The sequence below is a fragment of the Emys orbicularis genome, chromosome 10 (assembly GCF_028017835.1).
Source record: "Emys orbicularis isolate rEmyOrb1 chromosome 10, rEmyOrb1.hap1, whole genome shotgun sequence".
Taxonomy (NCBI): Eukaryota; Metazoa; Chordata; order Testudines; family Emydidae; genus Emys; species Emys orbicularis.
Genome location: NC_088692.1, coordinates 53889497 through 53908490, shown reverse-complemented (window position 1 = coordinate 53908490; position 18994 = coordinate 53889497). Strand labels below are relative to the sequence as shown.

Sequence of the window (18994 nt, the reverse complement as noted above, 5' to 3'; positions counted from 1 at the left end):
TGTGCAGCCTACAGCCTCTATTTAATAAACATGTCAAACAGACAGAGCGACATAAGGTCAAAGGGGAAAACTGAAGCATAAGGAATGAGCATGACAGTCTACTAACTCTAATGAAACAACAGCTCAGGCCTGTGGGAAAATATCTTTCATCTGAAAGTTTTCTTTATTTCATATCTTCTAGTCTGTGTGGACTATATGTACATAAATCTAAGTGTGCTAGAGTTAGGTTTTAACATAATCAAAGTTCAGCCCAGAAAAATGGAATTTTTGTTTTAAAAAACCAGCAATGGATATCTTCCATCTCCATAGTTAATACCCCCAATAAGTTGTTATACTTTCAAGCTTCAAAACATAATATAGTATCTATTTGCTACTTTACATCATGTAGCAATATGTTTTTGGGTCCAGCCCTTATTTAATTAGTCATGTCCATGCATGCTGTGACCTAATGCTCTGTGTTTAACCTTCCCTGATAACAACAGGCCAAGGGGCACATGAGTTTGTGTATAAAAGTTAAACTAATTTTTCAAGGAAACTATGCTTCCTCTTTAGCCTGAATTAATAGTAATTCAGTATCCTGTGTATTGTTTCTCACTACCATCTTTCAATTGTTAGACTGTCATGTTAAATGACGTACACACCCATGAGCCAGGGGATTATCTGTGCTGAAATTAATTCATACTGTGCCACAAGTGAACCTCTTCTTTTAATCAGAAAACTGTTCTATAGTCTTACTATTACATGATAAAACTATTCCTGAGAGCTAATAATCATCAGGCAGCACATAAACTATGTTTTCTTTCTTTCCTGCCTTATAGTCTGCTACAGTTCCTAAGTGTCGGGAGGGACAATAATGTGTTTCAGGTGTGTGCTGCCTTTTTAACATTAACTAAATAGTTAACATTAATAGATGGAGACAAGTAGTTACTAAGATTGGAACAGTGATTCTGTCCATCAAAACAATACTATCACCCCAATTCAGCAAAGCAGGTAAGCAAATGCTTTGTTGAACTGAAATTACATTTTTTACTGCATTGTCAGCCCTAAGATATTACAATGTTTACATATGAAATAACTTCTACTTTTGGGAAATTTGTCCCTCCCAACAGAGTGGCCTTGGTCCTGCAACTGGATCCATGTGGATGAAGGGGTCTTCCTGCACAGAACTACTTGTAAGATCAGGACTATTAGTTGTATACATTATACATAAAAACTTCATTTGATATACTTCCCATCTGCCAAATTTGAATGTTTTTTTCCTGAGGAATTTTAAAAGATAGTATTTTTCTAGCTGCGTTGTACCATCTTAAATTCAAGTAAGTGGCAAGTCACATTTAAACACAGTGTGATCTAGGGATGCAGCCATCAACTCAAGGCACCTAAGCAGCTCAAAATATCATAGAAGTAAGCCATTTCCCATTCCGAAAAGAAAAATAATAGCTGTTTTTTGGCACAGAAGGTTTGCAAGCTTTTAACACAGGAGATTAGAATTGATATATAACATACTGGTCACCCTCAAAACCAGTGGAACAAAAATGGTAATGTTGTATATTCAGTTTAGTTTGTGTGTTCTGTATGTCTGCCTTATAATAAAAAAATAGATTGCATTTATTATTTCCCATAGTTAGACAATGGAAATAACATTAGCAAATAGCAATTCTATGCATGCAGAAATAAGACCAAAGTGTATTTATTTCATTTGTGACTCTTCCTCAAGTTAATTTTAAATACAGTTATATGTGTTTGGCTAAATTAAAAGAAAATGTACACAACAATATATGTTCTAATTTTAAGCATAAGTTAAAGAAGCAAAAATTGTTACCTGAAAAGCTGGCAGATCAAGAACTGCGAAGCTATTGAAGAAGCGTAAACTCTGAATAGCAACCTGGATCGTGTTCTCTGTATAACTCTCTTTAGGACTTGCCATGTTTGGATCTGAGATTGTGCCATGGAAAAGAATACAGTACAGCATATGCAAGACTCCAACTAGATCCGTAGTCCGAAGAACTGCAGTTAGCCCTGTGGGATCCTGACGTGTATTGTCAAATATGGGCCAAGACCTGCCAAAGAAACATTAAACTGTCTAAAACGAAAACTACCACAAGAGCTAACATTTTTAATGTCTCAAATGGAAGAAAACAAGCAAACAGTTAAACATGAAAAAATCTGATGTCTATATGATGTCAGGAAACCATAGTATTTCCACAAAATGTTTGACAATATACCCTAAGTCTCTCTAGATAATTATACACCTATCTTTAAGTATCTTTCTCCGAAGATATTGATCTCTAATTCCACTCCTAGGTTCTTACCAGTGTGATACCAGACAGGAACTCCATAGCTTGAAAGTTATGACCAGTTTGATCGTAGTAGCTCCTTGCACACCTCTCATACATATATTTAGCCTACATCCCTGGGCTCCAGGTCAGTTTCTTTATGACAATGGCTGGCGGAGGAACTCCCTTGGGACCATCACCACCTTAACTGACAAAGAGATGGTGGCTGGAACAAACTGATATATTAAATAGCAACAAGATACCAGGACCAGATGATATTCATCGGAGAGTTCTGAAGGAATTTAAGAATGAAATGGGTGAGCTGCAAACAAAAATATGCAGCCTCTTATTAAAATCAGCTACTATATTAGAAGACTGCAGGGTAGCAAAACCTAAGGAAAAAGGATAAACTAGTACAACTTGTGTAAAGGAAAACCATGCTTCTTCAATCTACCAGAATCTCTTGTGGATGCAAAAATCTATGGTTAAAAGAAAACTGACAGATTTAATTAATCTGAACTTTTAAAAAGCCTTAGACATAGCCCCCCATAAGAGTCTACTGAGGAAACTAAATAGTCTTGGGGTGAAAGTTCTGCAATTACAAAGAAAGAGAAAACAGAGAGTAGGAGTAAATGGTCAATTTTCAATAGGGAAAATGGTTAACAGTGAGTTTTCTTACTGATCTATATCAGAACTGGTGTTGTTTCACATACTTAATACTGTGGAAAAGAGGGTGTAACAGTGAAGTGATAAAATCTGCAGGTGAAACAAATGTATTTAGGACAGTCATTATTAGAGAAGACTATGAAAACTCCAGAAGAGACCTAATGGACAGCAGGACGCTGGATGCAATTAAACACTGACAAATATAAGGTAATGCATATTGGAAGAGATTATTTGAACTAATCATCCATGCTGCAAAGTTCTAAATTTAACCCCTAAGGAAAAGTACTGAACCTTACACTGAGGCCTGGTCTACACTAGGAGATTATGTCAAATTTAGCAGCGTTAAATCGAATTAACCCTGCACCCGTCCACACAACGAAGCTATTTAGTTCGACATAGAGGTCTCAAATTCGATTTCTGTACTCCTCCCCAACGAGGGGAGTAGTGCTAAATTCGACATGGCCATGTCGAATTAGGGTAGGTGTGGATGGAAATCGACGCTAATAGCTCCGGGAGCTATCCCACAGTGCACCACTCTGTTGACGCTCTGGACAGCAGTCTGAGCTCGGATGCTCTGACCAGCCACACAGGAAAAGCCCCGGGAAAATTTAAATTCCTTTTCCTGTCTGGGCAGTTTGAATCTCATTTCCTGTTTGGACATCGTGGCGAGCTCATCAGCACTGGCAACGATGCAGAGCTCTCCAGCAGAGGTGACCATGCAATCCCAGAATAGAAAGAGGGCCCCAGCATGGACTGATCGGGAAGTCTTGGATCTGATCGCTGTGTGGGGCGATGAGTCCGTGCTTTCGGAGCTGCGCTCGAAAAGACGGAACGCAAAGATCTACGAGAAGATCTCAAAAGCCATGACAGAGAGAGGATACAGCCGGGATGCAACGCAGTGCCGTCTGAAAATCAAGGAGCTGAGACAAGGCTACCAGAAGACCAAAGAGGCAAACGGACGCTCCGGATCCCAGCCCCAGACATGCCGTTTCTACGAGGCACTGCATTCCATTCTAGGTGCGGCCACCACCACTACCCCACCACTGACCGTGGACTCTGAGGATGGGATATTGTCGACGGCCGCTTCCTCGGAGATGTTAGCAGACGGGGAAGATGAGGAAGGAGATGAGGAGGATGAGGCAGTCGACAGCGCTTACAACGCTGGTTTCCCCGACAGCCAGGATCTCTTCATCACCCTCACAGAGATCCCCTACCAACCGTCCCCAGGCGTTAACCCGGACCCAGAATCAGGGGAAGGATCAGTCGGTAAGTGTTTAAAACATGTAAACATTTATTTTGAACAGAACAGGAATATTAACAATATTAACAATGGGTTTTTCATGATTAGTTTGCCCTAGGCGCTTCACGTTTTAGTCCTTGGTAGTGCAACTACTGCAAAAGAATCTAACAATGTCCAGTTTATCATGATTAGTTTGCCCTAGGCGCTCTACTTTTTAGTCCTTGCCAGTGCAGCTACTGGAAAAGAAGGTCTATATGTCCGGGGATAGAGCTGAAATCCTCATGGGACATCTCCACGAAGCTCTCCTGGAGGTAATTGGAAAGCCTTTGCATGAGGTTCCTGGGGAGAGCGGCCTTATTGTGTCCTCCGTGGTAGGAAACTTTTCCACGACAGGCTATCATCAAGTACTCTGGGATCATTGCCTTGCAGAGCATGGCGGCATACGGCCCTGGTTTTTGCTGGCTTTCACGCAGCATGCGGTCTTTCTCTGTCCCAGAAATCCTCAGCAGAGTGATGTCGCTCATGGTGACCTGCTTAGAATTAGGGGAATGTTACTGTTGGGACTGCTTGCCTGTTCCTTTACAGAACTGTAACCGGCGGTTTACAGCCACGCGGTGGAGGCGGGAGAGGGGCAGCATACAGGGATCTTTCCCGGGGACAGCCGCGAGGGGGTGGGACAAGGGCAGAGTTCATGCTTGCCGGATTGCCGGCAGCAGGAACTGGCCAACGCTAGGAGTATTGCTTTGAACGTGAAAGGAGGGCACTGCTATAATTTAAGTTTTAAGCAGCCAAAAGTCTACAGCTTACCATGTCAGCCTGCTACCCGAATTCCGCTGTCCTGCCCCGCTTGTCTGATCTTCAGTGCAAGACCCCAGGCACTGAATGCGAAGGCCGAAAATTCGACCTTGTCCTGAGTGCGCATGTGATAGGTGCTGTGCATGGTCTTGTTCACAGAGAAAGACTATGTTCATTGTTCACAAAAAATTATCTTTGTGAGGAATTCACTCCCTTTTTCCCATCCCACAGCTGCGACTGTCTCCCGACCTACCCTGGCATCCCCCTCCCAGAGGCTGGCGCAGATTAGGCGGAGAAAGAAAAGGACACGGGACGACATGTTCTCAGAACTTATGGGCTGCTCCCGAGCCGAGGCGGCCCAGCAGACCCAGTGGAGGGAGAACATGTCGCAGTACCATCGATCACACAGCGAACGGGAGGAGAGGTGGCATCAGGAAGACCAGCAGGCGACTCAAACGCTGCTTGGACTAATGAGGGAGCAAACGGACACGCTCCGGCGCCTTGTGGATGTTCTGCAGGACCGGAGGTAGGAGGACAGAGCCCCGCTGCAGTCTATCTCTAACCGCCCTCCCCCGCCACAAAGTCCCATCCCCCCCTCACCCAAAGTCCCAAGAAGGAGGGGCGGCAGGGGCCGTGAAAACTGTCACTCCACCCCTGCAGACTGCTCAAGTAACAGAAGGCTCTCATTCCCCAAAATTTGAAAAGTCCTTTCCTTCCCGCCTCACCCAAGCCCCCGGCCCAGTTTCATCCCCTAACTGTTTAGTTGCTAATAAAAAATACGTTTCTGTTAATTACTGTTTCCATCATGTTCTTTTAGAGGACAGTGTGTTTGAAGGGGGGGAAGGGGGTTGGTAATTGGACAGGACAGTCACCTTTACCAGGGTACAGACAGGGGGGCATGTTCAGCAGCAGGTCACACACACATTGCAGTCACTAGGCACCCTGGTCAGTCTGGGAGGTGGTTTTCATGTTCTGTGTGGGGGGGGGGCTATGTGAGTTTGTGGCGGGGGAGGGCGGTTAGAGATCTTATGCAGCGGTCCTTATCCTGGATCACAGAGCCATGCAGCAGCGTCCTCCCCCGCCACAAAGTCACATAGCCCCCACACACAGAGTCCCGAAAAGGAGGGGTGGCAGGCTCCGTTGAAACAACCAGTCCACCACTGCTGACCGCTCTAGGAGCAGGAGCCTGTCATTCCTCGAGTTTATAAGCGTTCTTTTCATCACTACGACCACTCCCCACCACAGTCTGCGTCCCAGTTTCAACCCTTTACCGCGAAACCCGTAATAAAGAAAACGGTGTTCATTAACAAAGTTCCATTTTTTTTATTTTTAAACGTGTGTTGGAAGGGGGGGGACGGGGTATGTAGCTGCAGAGGATAGTCAACATAAACTGGGTAAAGAAACGGGGGCAGGTTCAGCTTCTCTTTAAACAAAGTTAATAGTCACAGGTTACCCTGCTCACTGAGGAACCTAGCTTTCAAAGCCTCCTGGATGCACAGCGCGTCCCGCTGGGCTCTTCTAATCGCACGGCTGTCTGGCTGGGCGTAATCAGCAGCCAGGCTATTTGCCTCAACCTCCCACCCCGCCATAAAGGTCTCCCCCTTGCTCTCACAGAGATTGTGGAGCCCACAGCAAGCTGCAATAACAATGAGGATATTGGTTTCGCTGAGATCAGAGCGAGTCAGTAAGCTTCTCCATCTCCCCTTCAGACGTCCAAAAGCACACTCCACCACCATTCTGCACTTGCTCAGACGGTAGTTGAAGAGTTCTTTTTCAGTGTCCAGGGCGCCTGTATAGGGCTTCATGAGCCAGGGCATTAACGGGTAGGCTGGGTCCCCGAGGATCACTATAGGCATCTCCACATCCCCAAGAGTTATTTTGTGGTCCGGGAAGTAAATACCTTCCTGCAGCCGTCTAAACAGACCAGAGTTCCTGAAAACACGAGCGTCATGAACCTTGCCCGGCCATCCGACGTTGATGTTTGTAAAACGTCCCCTATGGTCCACCAGTGCTTGCAGCACCATTGAAAAGTAGCCCTTTCGGTTAATGTACTGGCTGGCCTGGTGGTCCGGTCCCAGGATAGGGATGTGAGTTCCATCTATAGCCCCACCGCAGTTTGGGAATCCCATCGTGGTGAAGCCATCTATGATGACCTGCACGTTTCCAAGGGTCACTACCATTGACAGCAGTAGCTCAACGATTGCGTTGGCTACTTGCATCACAGCAACCCCCACGGTAGATTTGCCCACGCCAAAGTAGTTCGCGACTGACCGGTAGCTGTCTGGCGTTGCAAGCTTCCAGAGGGCTATGGCCACTCGCTTCTGGACAGTCAGGGCTGCTCGCATCCGGGTGTCCTTGCGCTTCAGGGCAGGGGACAGCAGCTCACAAAGTTCCAGGAAAGTTCCCTTCCGCATCCGAAAGTTTCGCAGCCACTGTGATTCATCCCAGACCTGCAGCACTATGCGGTCCCACCAGTCCGTGCTTGTTTCCCGGGCCCAGAATTGCCACCATGATGTTCACGGCGTGGGGTCCCGTGCTTTGCGAGAGGTCTGTGCCACTCTCAGACTTCATGTCCTCACCGCGATGCCGTAGCCTCCTCGCCCGATTTCTCAGCATCTGCCTCTGGAAAAGGTGGACGATAAGGTGCGAGGTGTTGACAACGGCCATAACTGCAGCGATGGTCGCAGCGGGCTCCATGCTCGCAGTGCTGTGGCGTCCGCGCTGTCACTCACCAGAAAAGCGCGCGAAATGATTGCCCGCCGGCGCTTTCAGGGAGGGAGGGCGGGAGTGACGGTTGGATGACGACAGTTACCCAAAACCACCCTCGACACATTTTTTTCCCCAGCAGGCATTGGGGGCTCGACCCAGAATTCCAATGGGCAATGGGGACTGCGGGAACTGTGGGATAGCTGCCCACCGTGCACCGCTTCCAATGTCGACGCTTGCCCCGTTAGTGTGGACTCACAAAGTTGAATTACTGCCCTTAGTGTGGATACACACGTTCGACTTTGTAATATCGATTCCACATATTCGATTTAAGTAAAATCGAACTACTCTCGTAGTGTAGACATACCCTGAGAGAGCTCAGTGAAAACCTCTGCTTAATGTGCAGTGGCAGTCAAAACAACAATCCAGTGCTAGGATTTAATAAAAATAGTATTAAAATATTATGTCATTACAAAAATTAATAGCAGTTCTTCACCTCAGATACTGTGGTCAGTTCTGGTCACCCCATCAACAACAACAAAAAAAAGGATCAAACAGAGGGGATACATAGATGGGGATCTAAAATGATAGACACATGGGAGACTTCAATATTAAAAGAGATTGAAAATATTAGTAAGTTTACAAATAAGAGAGGACATACAAGATATATATAAAACAATGAATGATATAGAAAAGGTAAATTGGGTAAGGGTATATTTATTTACCCTTTCTCATAAAAGAAAAATGAAAATGAAAGTCAAGAAATTTCAATTACAATTTATAAAAGGAAATACATTTAGATACAACAAATAGTCAACCATGGAACTCACTGCCACAAGATATACAAGACCTCAGAAGGATTAAAAAAGGAATAGTTATTGATATGGATAACAATGTCCTCACTGTTAGGAACTTCCCTGGTCTGATCTGGTATTGTGATTCCTTTGACTTTAGGAGGATGCCAACAGGAGTGTCAGATAATAATATCTAAGATTAGTTTTTGTGATGTGGACATTTATCTGCTAAGAAGTGGATTGAAACCAGCACCTGATTTCATATGTGCCTCTGAACAACTGTCAGGCTTTCGGTCACCACCATCTTGTGCTGATGCTTAATTATTTACTAGTGAAGAACCAAAGTGAATAAGAAAGCACCAGGTTACAAATGGATACCCCTGTATCAATGTGAGTTTGTGTTTATAATAGAAAATTATTGTTCCTTGGGTAGAAAATGTGACTCCAAATTGGTAACAAATGTCCCAGCCTTCATGTTTGGGATTTTTCAACATACTTGTATAACTTTACTTGTGAAATCAACTCCTATATGTTGTACCTTTACTGCTCTTTCTTTTGTGGGATCTCGAAGCACATTAGAGAGTGAAATAAGGAGCTTATTAACAGAACTGTACCTGCTACTCATTTTTCTAAGAAACTTATCTCAAGCTTTGGATGTAATTAACAGCACAAACTCAAGACAACATAATAAAGCAGAGCTCGTAACTGAAGAAAATGTGGGTCAATTTTTGTATTATTAAGCAGAAATAAATCATGGTGAGTTCTTAAAATTCTCTGGCAAAGACCATTTGTTTCATTATTACTGGAAAACATATAGGGTATGATTATGGTTTTAGAAATAGGATTGTTTCTTATGATAATTTGTTATGTCAACTTAAAAGGATGCTAATTAAGATTTTAAGAATATGTATTTCACATACCTGATTAATCCATCTTAGTAGTTATATATTATTTTTATATCTACCCTTCTATGACTGATTAATATACATTAAACTATTGAAAACAAACAAACAATTAACACTTAGCCAGGGTCCCAGACATAAAGAAACAGTGCCCCATGCAGTTATTTCCCTATAGAGGAGTTCATTATAAATTTGCTTCTGGGGAGCCAGTAGATTAGCTAATGCTATTTTTACTTTTATTGACTCAGTCCTGGCGAGATTTTCTTAGAATATGTAAGGTGCATAGGAAATACTATGATGAAGAGAGAGAGGGAAAGCAACTGAGCTGCAGTAAGTGGCATATACCCAGCTATAACAATCAGCTTTACAGGTAAGTTAAAATTAGGATGTACTAACTTTGATAATGTCCCTTTAAGCATATCCACAATAAAATGCATATTCTGCACGGCTGGAGTATAAGTCAGTGCTATATATATATATTATATAATATATATATATATATTACATAGCTATAATATAGTATACTGGAAATGGAGCTTTTGAATAAGAAATGGGTTTTAGTTTCTAGTAGTTTGTTACTTTGACCTTGGCATATATTTTCACACATTTTACGGGGCAATGCTAGGTTTGGGTGGACAGTAGAAGTCAGGTGCAGTGATAGTGAGTGATGATAGATGATAGGGCTGGGAGGTGGGCAGAACTAGTTGGATCCCCTGCATGTTCATTTCCAGATATTCTAATGTTTGAGTTATTTTTAAAGATGTCAAATTTTTGTGTAGACAGTATAATGTCTGATGTCAGCTGGATTCTACTGAAACACATTGTTTTAGTGATAATTTTGGGCTGTGAACAAGCACCAAAGGTTTAAATCAGGTTGGTGTGGGAGGTTCACTGGAGGGATCTCTTCTACCAGATCTTATGATGCGCATCAAAGTGGAGCTCCTCTCCACTTTGCATACTTGAGCAAGTCCCAAGGGTATGAGTGAGTGGGCAGTTATACCTGGGTGAGATATGGGGGAGTGGACAGTGGAAGGGAATGGTGGGTGTGACAGGTTGGATCACAGAAACCTCCTTGGGGCTGCCAACTGATGTGCCAAGACTACTTCTGCCCCTGCTTTCTCTGCCAGCTTGGGACTCCAGTACCCTGTCTTGTTGAGACAGACACGCCAGTCTGCTCAAACACAGACCCAGGGTCTGAACCACATGCCCCAAAGCTGCAGACTTAACTGAAAGCAGCTAACAGAAGTGTTCCTGTCTTTAACACTCAGATGTCCAACTCCCAATGGGGTCCAAACCCCATTTAAATCCGTTTTACCCTGTATAAAGCTTACACAGGGTAAACTCATGAATTGTTCACCCTCTATAACACTGATAGAGAGATATGCACAGCTGTTTGCCCCCGCAGGTATTAATACATACTATGGGTTAATTAATAAGTAAAGAGTCATTTTATTAAATACAGAAAGTAGGATTTAAGTGGTTCCAAGTAATAGCAGACAGAACAAAGTGAATTACTAAGCAAAATAAAATAAAACACGCAAATCTATGTCTAATACAGTAAGAAAACTGAATACAGATAAAACCTCACCCTCAGATGTTTCAATAAGCTTCTATCACAGACTGGATGCCTTCCTAGTCTGGGCACAATCCTTTCCCCTGGTACAGCCCTGGTTCCAGCTCACGTGGTAGCTAGGGGATTTCTCATGATTGCTGCCCCCTTTGTTCTGTTCCACCCACTTATATATCTTTTGCATAAGGCAGGAATCCTTTGTCCCTCTCTGGGTTCCCACCCCTCCTTCTAAATGGAAAAACACCAGATTAAAGATGGATTCCAGTTCAGGTGACATGATCACACGTCACTGTAAGACTTCATTACCCACTTGCCAGCACACAGGTATACAGGAAGACTTACAAGTAAAACAGAGCCATCTACAGTCAATTGTCCTGGTTAATGGGAGCCATCAAGATTCCAAACCACCATTAATGGCCCACACTTTGAATAACTATAATAGGACCTCAGAGTTATATTTCATATTTCTAGTTTCAGATACAAGAGTGATACATTTATACAATAGGATGACCACACTCAGTAGACTATAAGCTTTGTAATGATACCTCACAAGAGACCTTTTGCATGAAGCATATTCCAGTTACATTATATTTACACTCATTAGCATATTTTCATGAAATCATATAGAGTGCAACGTCACAGTGGGGGAGAGGTTTTTTTTCCATGTTCAAAACTTCAAGTGATTAAAATCTAGCAAATGTTGCGTGTTTTAAAATTTAACATGGATAAAAGATACTGACCCAGATTCTCCATTTAAAACAGCACAAAATGAATGCAAAGTGGGTATAAATTGTCACCCTTCTGATTTAGTAGCATTTAGCATCTATGTTGCCCTGGTGTAAATAACAAGACAAAGTGTAGGTCAACACAGGATCTGGCCCCAACCCTTACTCTTATTCTTTCTGTGTGCCCCCCCCATATTACATGTGTTCCCTTCTCATGTCCCTGCACCCACCCTACATATTTCCTCTATTTCCCTTCACCCTTCCATGCTTTCTAGTCCCCTGAATCTCTCCTTTATTCCCTCTTGCATGGCCTGGCCAGCGTACCTCCTCTCCCAGTCCCATACATCTCCTCTTCACTCCTCCACAAGAGAACTCATTCAAGACCAAACAGCACGGTTCCATGACAACCAGTCCGTTTCCTGCCAATCCATGTCCCTCCCTGTCCACTACCCACTTCTCCACACCTCCTGCCCCCCTTCACATTTTCCCTATCTATGCCTCAAGTTAGTACCTTTTGAACTTACATTTATAAACATTTTAAAATAATTTTAAACATTGCTCTGTAGACACATGCAAACAGTACCAGAAAGAACCCCGGTACACACACTGTAGATGAGGTTGCCATGACTGTAACCAATGGTACCAGTAACGATGAGCATACCACAGGCTTTGTCAAGTGCCGATGATTTCTCTGTACCAAGGGTACCACTTATACAGGCATCCCCGGCTGAGCTGCTTGCATCGGTACCGATTGTTGGGTTCAGGCGCACAATGGTACCAATGGCTAAACGAGATACTTCAGTGATGATGACAGGGCTGAGCAAGATGGTACCTCGTGCTTACTCTCCTTACTAGCGGAGGGCATGGGCATCCTACTGGAGTTGTGCTTCCTTTCCTTGGAGCTCTGGGTCTTTCTGGGCCTGCCGGTACTGGAGGAAGAGTCTGTGGCCTCAACAGTACCCTGGGAGACTAGGGATGTAAATACCGTTTAAAAAGTTAACTGTTTAAACAATTAAAATATGTCATTTAAATGGTTACCCAATTAAGTGGCTGGGGCTGATCCCGCCAGCTGGTGCGGCTGGGGCCGATCCACCAGCACAGTTGGGGTACCTCATGCCGGGGATGGCGCAGGGCTCCTGGGGCCAGCTGACCCGCGGTTAACAGTTAAGGCAGGTTAACCGGCAAGACTAATGCTTACCGGTTAACTTTTTACATCCCTATCAGAGACCGAGGACCTTGACGGGGACCTGGTCTTTTTTGGAGGTGGCTCCTTAGATATAGTCTGTGCTCCTCTTTTCGGTAGTCTTCCCAGAGTGCTCCAAAGGCTTTCCTTTCTTAGGAGAAGCATGCCCTGAGATTAATGGGGTGCTAGATCTGTCAGGGACAGATGTGTGTTGGGGGGTCATCTCCTGACCTGGCTCAGAGGGTGTTTGCAGGTTCCACAGCCAACAGTTTGAGCTTTATTTCCCTGTTCTTCTTAGCCCTGGACTTAAGGGTTAAACAAAAGGTGCACTCTGGGAGATGGGGGACCCTCTCCCCCAGGCAATGGACACACTTGGAGTATCTGTGGCTCACTGCTATAGCCTCCGGGCAAGAGAGGCAATGTTTGAAGCCTGGCAAGCCAGGCATAGTCCGCCAGGAGAGGATAAGTCTCCCAAGGCAAAAGAGAGGGAAATCAGTCCTCCCATCTAAACTAACAACTATTCCAAGGGTACGTCTACACTTACCTCTGGGTCCGACGGCAGGCAATCGGTGTTCTGGGATCGATTTATCGCGTCTTGTCTAGACGCGATAAGTCGATCCCGGATCGATCCCGGAAGTGCTTGCCGTCGACGCCGGTACTCCAGCTCAGCGAGAGGAGTACGCGGCATCGACGGGGGAGCCTGCCTGCAGCGTCTGGACCCGCGGTAAGTTCGGACTAAGGTACTTCGAATTCAGCTACGTTATTAACATAGCTGAATTTGCGTACCTTAGTCCGAAGTGGGGGGGGTAGTGTGGACCAGGCCTAACACTAACAACAACCCTAACCTAACTAACTTTGATAGAAAAAGGGGATAAACCAAAAGTCCAAGTATGCTCTAGGTCAAGGGTGGACAAACTATGGCCCGGGGGCCACATCCGGCCCTTCCGTCATTTTAATCTGGTCCTTGAGGATCCGGGGCTAGTCCTGCTCTGGCACTCCAGTCAGGGAGTAAGGTTGGGGGCTTGCCCCGCTTCGCGCATACCGTGGCTCCGAGCGGCTCCTGGAAGAAGCGGCATGTCCCCCCTTCGGCTCCTACGCGGATCTCCACACGCTGCCCCCACCCCAAGGGCTGCCCCTGCCGGGAACCACGGCCGGGAACCACGGCCAATGGGAGCTGCAGGGACGGCACCTGTGGATGGGGCGGTGTGTAGAGTTGCCTGGCCACATCACTGCGTAGGAGCAGGAGGGGGGACATGCCGCTGCTTCTGGGAGCTGCTTGAGGAAAGCCTGGAGCCTGCACCCCTGACCCCCTCCCATGCCCCAACCCCTTGCCCCAGCCCTGATCCCCCTCCTGCCCTCCAAACCCCTTGGTCCCAGCCCAGAGCCCCCTCCTGCACCCCAAACCCTCATCGCAGCCCCACCCCAGAGCCCACACCCCCAGCCGGAGCCCTCCCCCCCACCCCAACCCCCTGCCCCAGCCTGGAGCCCCCTCCTGCACACTGAACTCCTCATTTCTGGACCCACCACAGAGCCCGCACTCCCAGCCAGAACCTGCACCCCAAGCCCCAATTTTGTGAGCATTCATGGCCCGCCATACAATTTCCATACCCAGATGTGGCCCTTGGGCCGAAAAGTTTGCCCACCCCTGCTCTAGGTGAACATACTAGTGTTCCATCTTGGGCCAAGGTGGTAGAGAAGGAACGGAGAGTGGTTTGCCTGGGAATCCCTATCTAACCTCGGTGTCCACCACGAGGAGGCATACAGCGTACATGAGGGCTGAACAGACACTGCTAGCTAGAAATCTCTGATCACTGGCTCAAGAGATACATGTGCACCTGAAGTGGAGCACCTATAGGGATACTACTCAAAGAAGAAGAACCTGCTCCCACATTAGCATATCAGGGGACTCATCCAGCATATTCAGTAAGCCTTCCAATGTAAGTCCCTTAAGTCTGATGGCTATACAGCAAGAAGTCTAAGCTTCTACTGTTGTGAAAGGGGCTAAATGTAAAATTCTTAATGCAGCATTCAGCAGCTGTTAGAGAGGGCTACTGTACTTCCACTTGGAACTGAAATTCGTGCCTGCAGCTGTACAGCTAAAGCATTCCTAAAGCTTATTTTCTATTGGATCAAATACTAAGATGGAGAATAATGTAGTTGCTGACCTTGCATGGGAAATTTCTGCCAATATCAACAGTTATTTTCTAGTTCACAACTGTTTTGTAGCAGTGATAATTTCGGAATTCTGGGAGTGTATTCAAAAGAATAGGTCTGTGTGCAGTATATCATTGCACAATGTGACTTGCAAGCTATTTTTGAATAAATGCCCAGTTTCTCATGTCTTAATCTCCCCCTCTCCTCCAGAGTCATAAAGGATCCCATCATAGAAGAATTAGTGTACTTCTCTAGTGGAAAGCAACAGAGGGTCCTGTGGCACCTTTAAGACTAACAGAAATATTGCAGCATAAGCTTTCGTGGGTGAATGCCCACTTCATCAGACGCAAGTAATGGAAATTTCCAGAGGCAGGTATAAATCAGTATGGAGATAACGAGGTTAGTTCAATCAGGGAGGGTGAGGTGCTCTGCTAGCAGTTGAGGTGTGAACACCAAGGGAGGAGAAACTGCTTCTGTAGTTGGATAGCCATTCACAGTCTTTGTTTAATCCTAATCTGATGGTGTCAAATTTGCAAATGAACTGGAGCTCAGCAGTTTCTCTTTGGAGTCTGGTCCTGAAGTTTTTTTGCTGTAAGATGGCTACCTTTACATCTGCTATTGTGTGGCCAGGGAGGTTGAAGTGTTCTCCTACAGAAATGTTAGGACCTAGAACAGAGGGGTGAATCTTCTACACTGCAGAAATACAACGTCTGTGTGGGCTCTTCGGGTGGCTGAGAGAAATCATGCTGTAGGTGCTGGGCAGGGGCACAGCCTGCGGATACACTGCTTGTAAGATTCTCTGTTCCTTGGGGGTAAAGAGAAGGGGGAAGCAAAGGGAGATGCTAGGACCATCAACATTATTCCAGCCCTTAAGTTGGAGTAGTGGCTTCAAATCGGCTCTACTCCTGCTCTCTGGCCTCCAAGTAGTTCTCTCCCAATTGGAATTCCCTAATGTCCAGCTGAATTACTTGTTCTGGCAACTGGAGGCAGGATTTGGGCTGCAGGTACAACTTGATAAATGATCTTTTAGGTATTTAAATTTGCATGATGATTGTTCAGAAGAACCACTGATGCTTAGTTGATCAGATCATGTGTGTCAAGAATAATTTTCTCTGAAATTGCTGTAAGAGGACAAAGCTTATTTTAATACTCTTCTACTTGCAGCCCGTCCCATGACTGATGTTATTGAAAATAGGCCTAAATTACAAAATATTTTTCCTTTACCACCTGGATATTAGTGCCCTAGTCCTTCTCATAGATAGCTGACCTATCTTGTGCAAAGTACACACAAGGCTGCACAATCACCTCATAAAATCTTTGAAAGGAAACAACTAGCTCTTCAGATGAAATGCAGTTAAAAACAAAAAGAAGCAAACTGTGTCTATTTACGTACAGGTACCATCTGTGGTGTTACACAAACTCCTGTTCGCTATTGTCAATCGGCACTCAGCTACTTCCATTAGAGCCATAAGAGTTAGAGGTCAGCCACTTGCAGAGACTTGACTACAGACTAATGTGTCTGAGTTTATTGTACAGGTTCAAAAACGGGGCCTGTGTTTGTTTAACACCGACTGCCTTTAATAACCAACTGGGAGTCCTAAGAATCCACTAAAGAAATCATGCCATAAACCAAACTGCAACAGAGTTTCAAAAAGCTACTACTGTTGAATTCTTTCAAAATGTAATGTATCATATTGAAAGCCTTACTAACCGGCAAGTTGAAGTAAGGCAAAAAAAAAAAAAAAAAAAAAAAAAAGGGGGGGGGGGGGCTGAAAATGCTGATTTGTTATCTGCTATAAAAAAAAAATGAAACAAACATTTCAGTCTAATTGCCAGGTTGAACATCCCCTCCATTTCTTCTCATGCAGAGGATAAAAGGAGTCGAAAACCTACTATTAGGGCTCAAACTTTGTTTGGGGGAGGGCAGTACTTCGATCAGCCAATATGACATCGCCTCCTTCCCTGGATTGTGGAATCTTTCTTCATGAACTCTTCACTTTGGGGCTCTTTGCGTGTTTTTTGAGTGAGTGTGGCTGAATGAAGTCAGGAGAGAGCTACTCTCTGTAGCATCATCCTATTTCAAATCTGCAGCATTATTATCTTATGCAGATTTTTGCTTCACAACTTCCATCCCCTTGTGGGGGAAGAGGCCATCCCAGGTGCAGACGAGGAACCAATTGGAGGGAATGCTAATTCTAACAGCTTTTAGGACACTCCTGGATTGAGATGGCCATGCCTTCTGCTCACACAATGGAGGGGGAGCTTGTGGCCTTTCCTGACTTTCATGTGGAAAGTCATGATTTAACACAGACGGTCTAGATGAAGATTTTTTAAACTTTGCTTTCTCGGTCAGTGAGCTCCCTAGAAACTCCTTGCCTTTAAAATTTTATTTTTGTTGCCCAATTAGTTATTCTGCAATAGACTCTATAGTTACTCATAACACTCAAGTCACTAAAATACTTCTCTTTCCCTTCATATCAAAGTATAGCATACCTGCTTTCATCAATTAGCATTTCTTAATTTTAGTGATAAATCTTAGGGTTTTCAGTGATATAAAATGGAAGAATAATCAGCTGAAAACTATTCATCACCCAAAATATAACCTAATATTGAATACCTCAGAGCAATTTTTGCAACTATTTGTAATGAAAAGATTGATCAATTTTACCTGAGGTTAATGTTAACTTATTCTAATCTCCCAACCCATTAATAGTGCTAAACAAATCCATATGATAAAGCTTATTTAGCTGGATACAATTCTTTTGCAATTTTGTACTACTATGGAACAGTGAATCAATCAGAAATATATGTTAAAAGAAATCAGATGTAGAAGTGGTTCAAAAACACAAGCATTATTTTTTCATAAAGAAGACTGCACATTTTGCAACTACACCACAGGACATAACTGTGAAAAAAAAACACCCTCTGTCTGCTGTGTTTAGCTTGTAAAAAACTAATGTGGAACTCTTGGAAATGTTTACTTTTGATTTTGCCTGTATTACAGATAATTTGTACATGAACAGGCCACTGGCTCCTGTTGGTTTTAACTGTCAGTTATAATCACTTTAAGCCTAAATGTTTACAATAAAAAAGTAAAAGACCTTATTCATACCAGTTGTGGGCTTTAAAGTGAAAAAAATGTATATGCGATGAGGGAAAATAAAATATGAACTTTTGTATATGTTGCTTTGAGTGATTTTGTTCAACCTAGTAAAACAGTGAATCTCTTACATATAAGAGGTTTTCAAAAATCTTTTGATTCTGTTTCAAATGTTGAGAAGTCTAACGGCAAACTCAGTGGTAACTGTCAACCAACAGATTAAAGTTTTAAAAAGCACATGGGCAAAATTTACAATTTTGCCATAGGTATTTTAGGTTTGAAGTCAGTAAATACAACAACGAAACACCAGAAAATAAGGGTTCTGCAAACAAGCACAGTCTCTTTGAGGAAGGGTTATTTGTGCAAGTCATTAGCATCTTTTCGCACCAATGGTATCAGTCATCAATATCAAATTTTGACAATTTAACATTGTACACCCTACACAACTAGTTAAAATTAAAGTTCTGAATAAAACTGTTGCCGAAGTTCCGAAATGAAAATGCAAGTAACTATGTGTCAGTTCCCATACAAAGTGCCAGATTTAGATTTTCAACATCACACTGAAGAGCCCCTTTTTCTACAAGTACAGTAGTCCCATACTTGTGGAAAAAGGTACTTTTATTTTGCTTGTTTTCTCTCTCTGGTTTTGGCCTTGTACCATTCTCTTTGAATACCCTGTTTAAAGGAGGTTCACTCCTTATATGGGTCTGGAAGTGTGGTTATCAGAATATAATCATTAAGGGCAAATCTCTTAGCTATCGTTAGCATGAAAAAACAGGTGAGTATTTGAACTGCAGCAACAGCTCCTAAGATGGTGGGTGTTTTTTTTTTTAATTTAAGAAAAGCCAGGGAGTCTGTACTACTGTTATGAAAATCTGGTACG

General features: G+C 43.9%; 1 protein-coding gene across 1 annotated transcript in view; it reads right to left on the bottom strand.

Moving 5' to 3' along the window:
* Positions 1 to 18994, bottom strand: part of SCAPER (S-phase cyclin A associated protein in the ER) — a 310638-nt gene that overhangs the window by 40980 nt on the left and 250664 nt on the right. The window contains exon 24 of the mRNA XM_065411761.1: positions 1823 to 2060. Within this exon, the coding sequence (XP_065267833.1) occupies positions 1823 to 2060 (238 nt within the window). The remainder of the gene's footprint in view (positions 1 to 1822; positions 2061 to 18994) is intronic.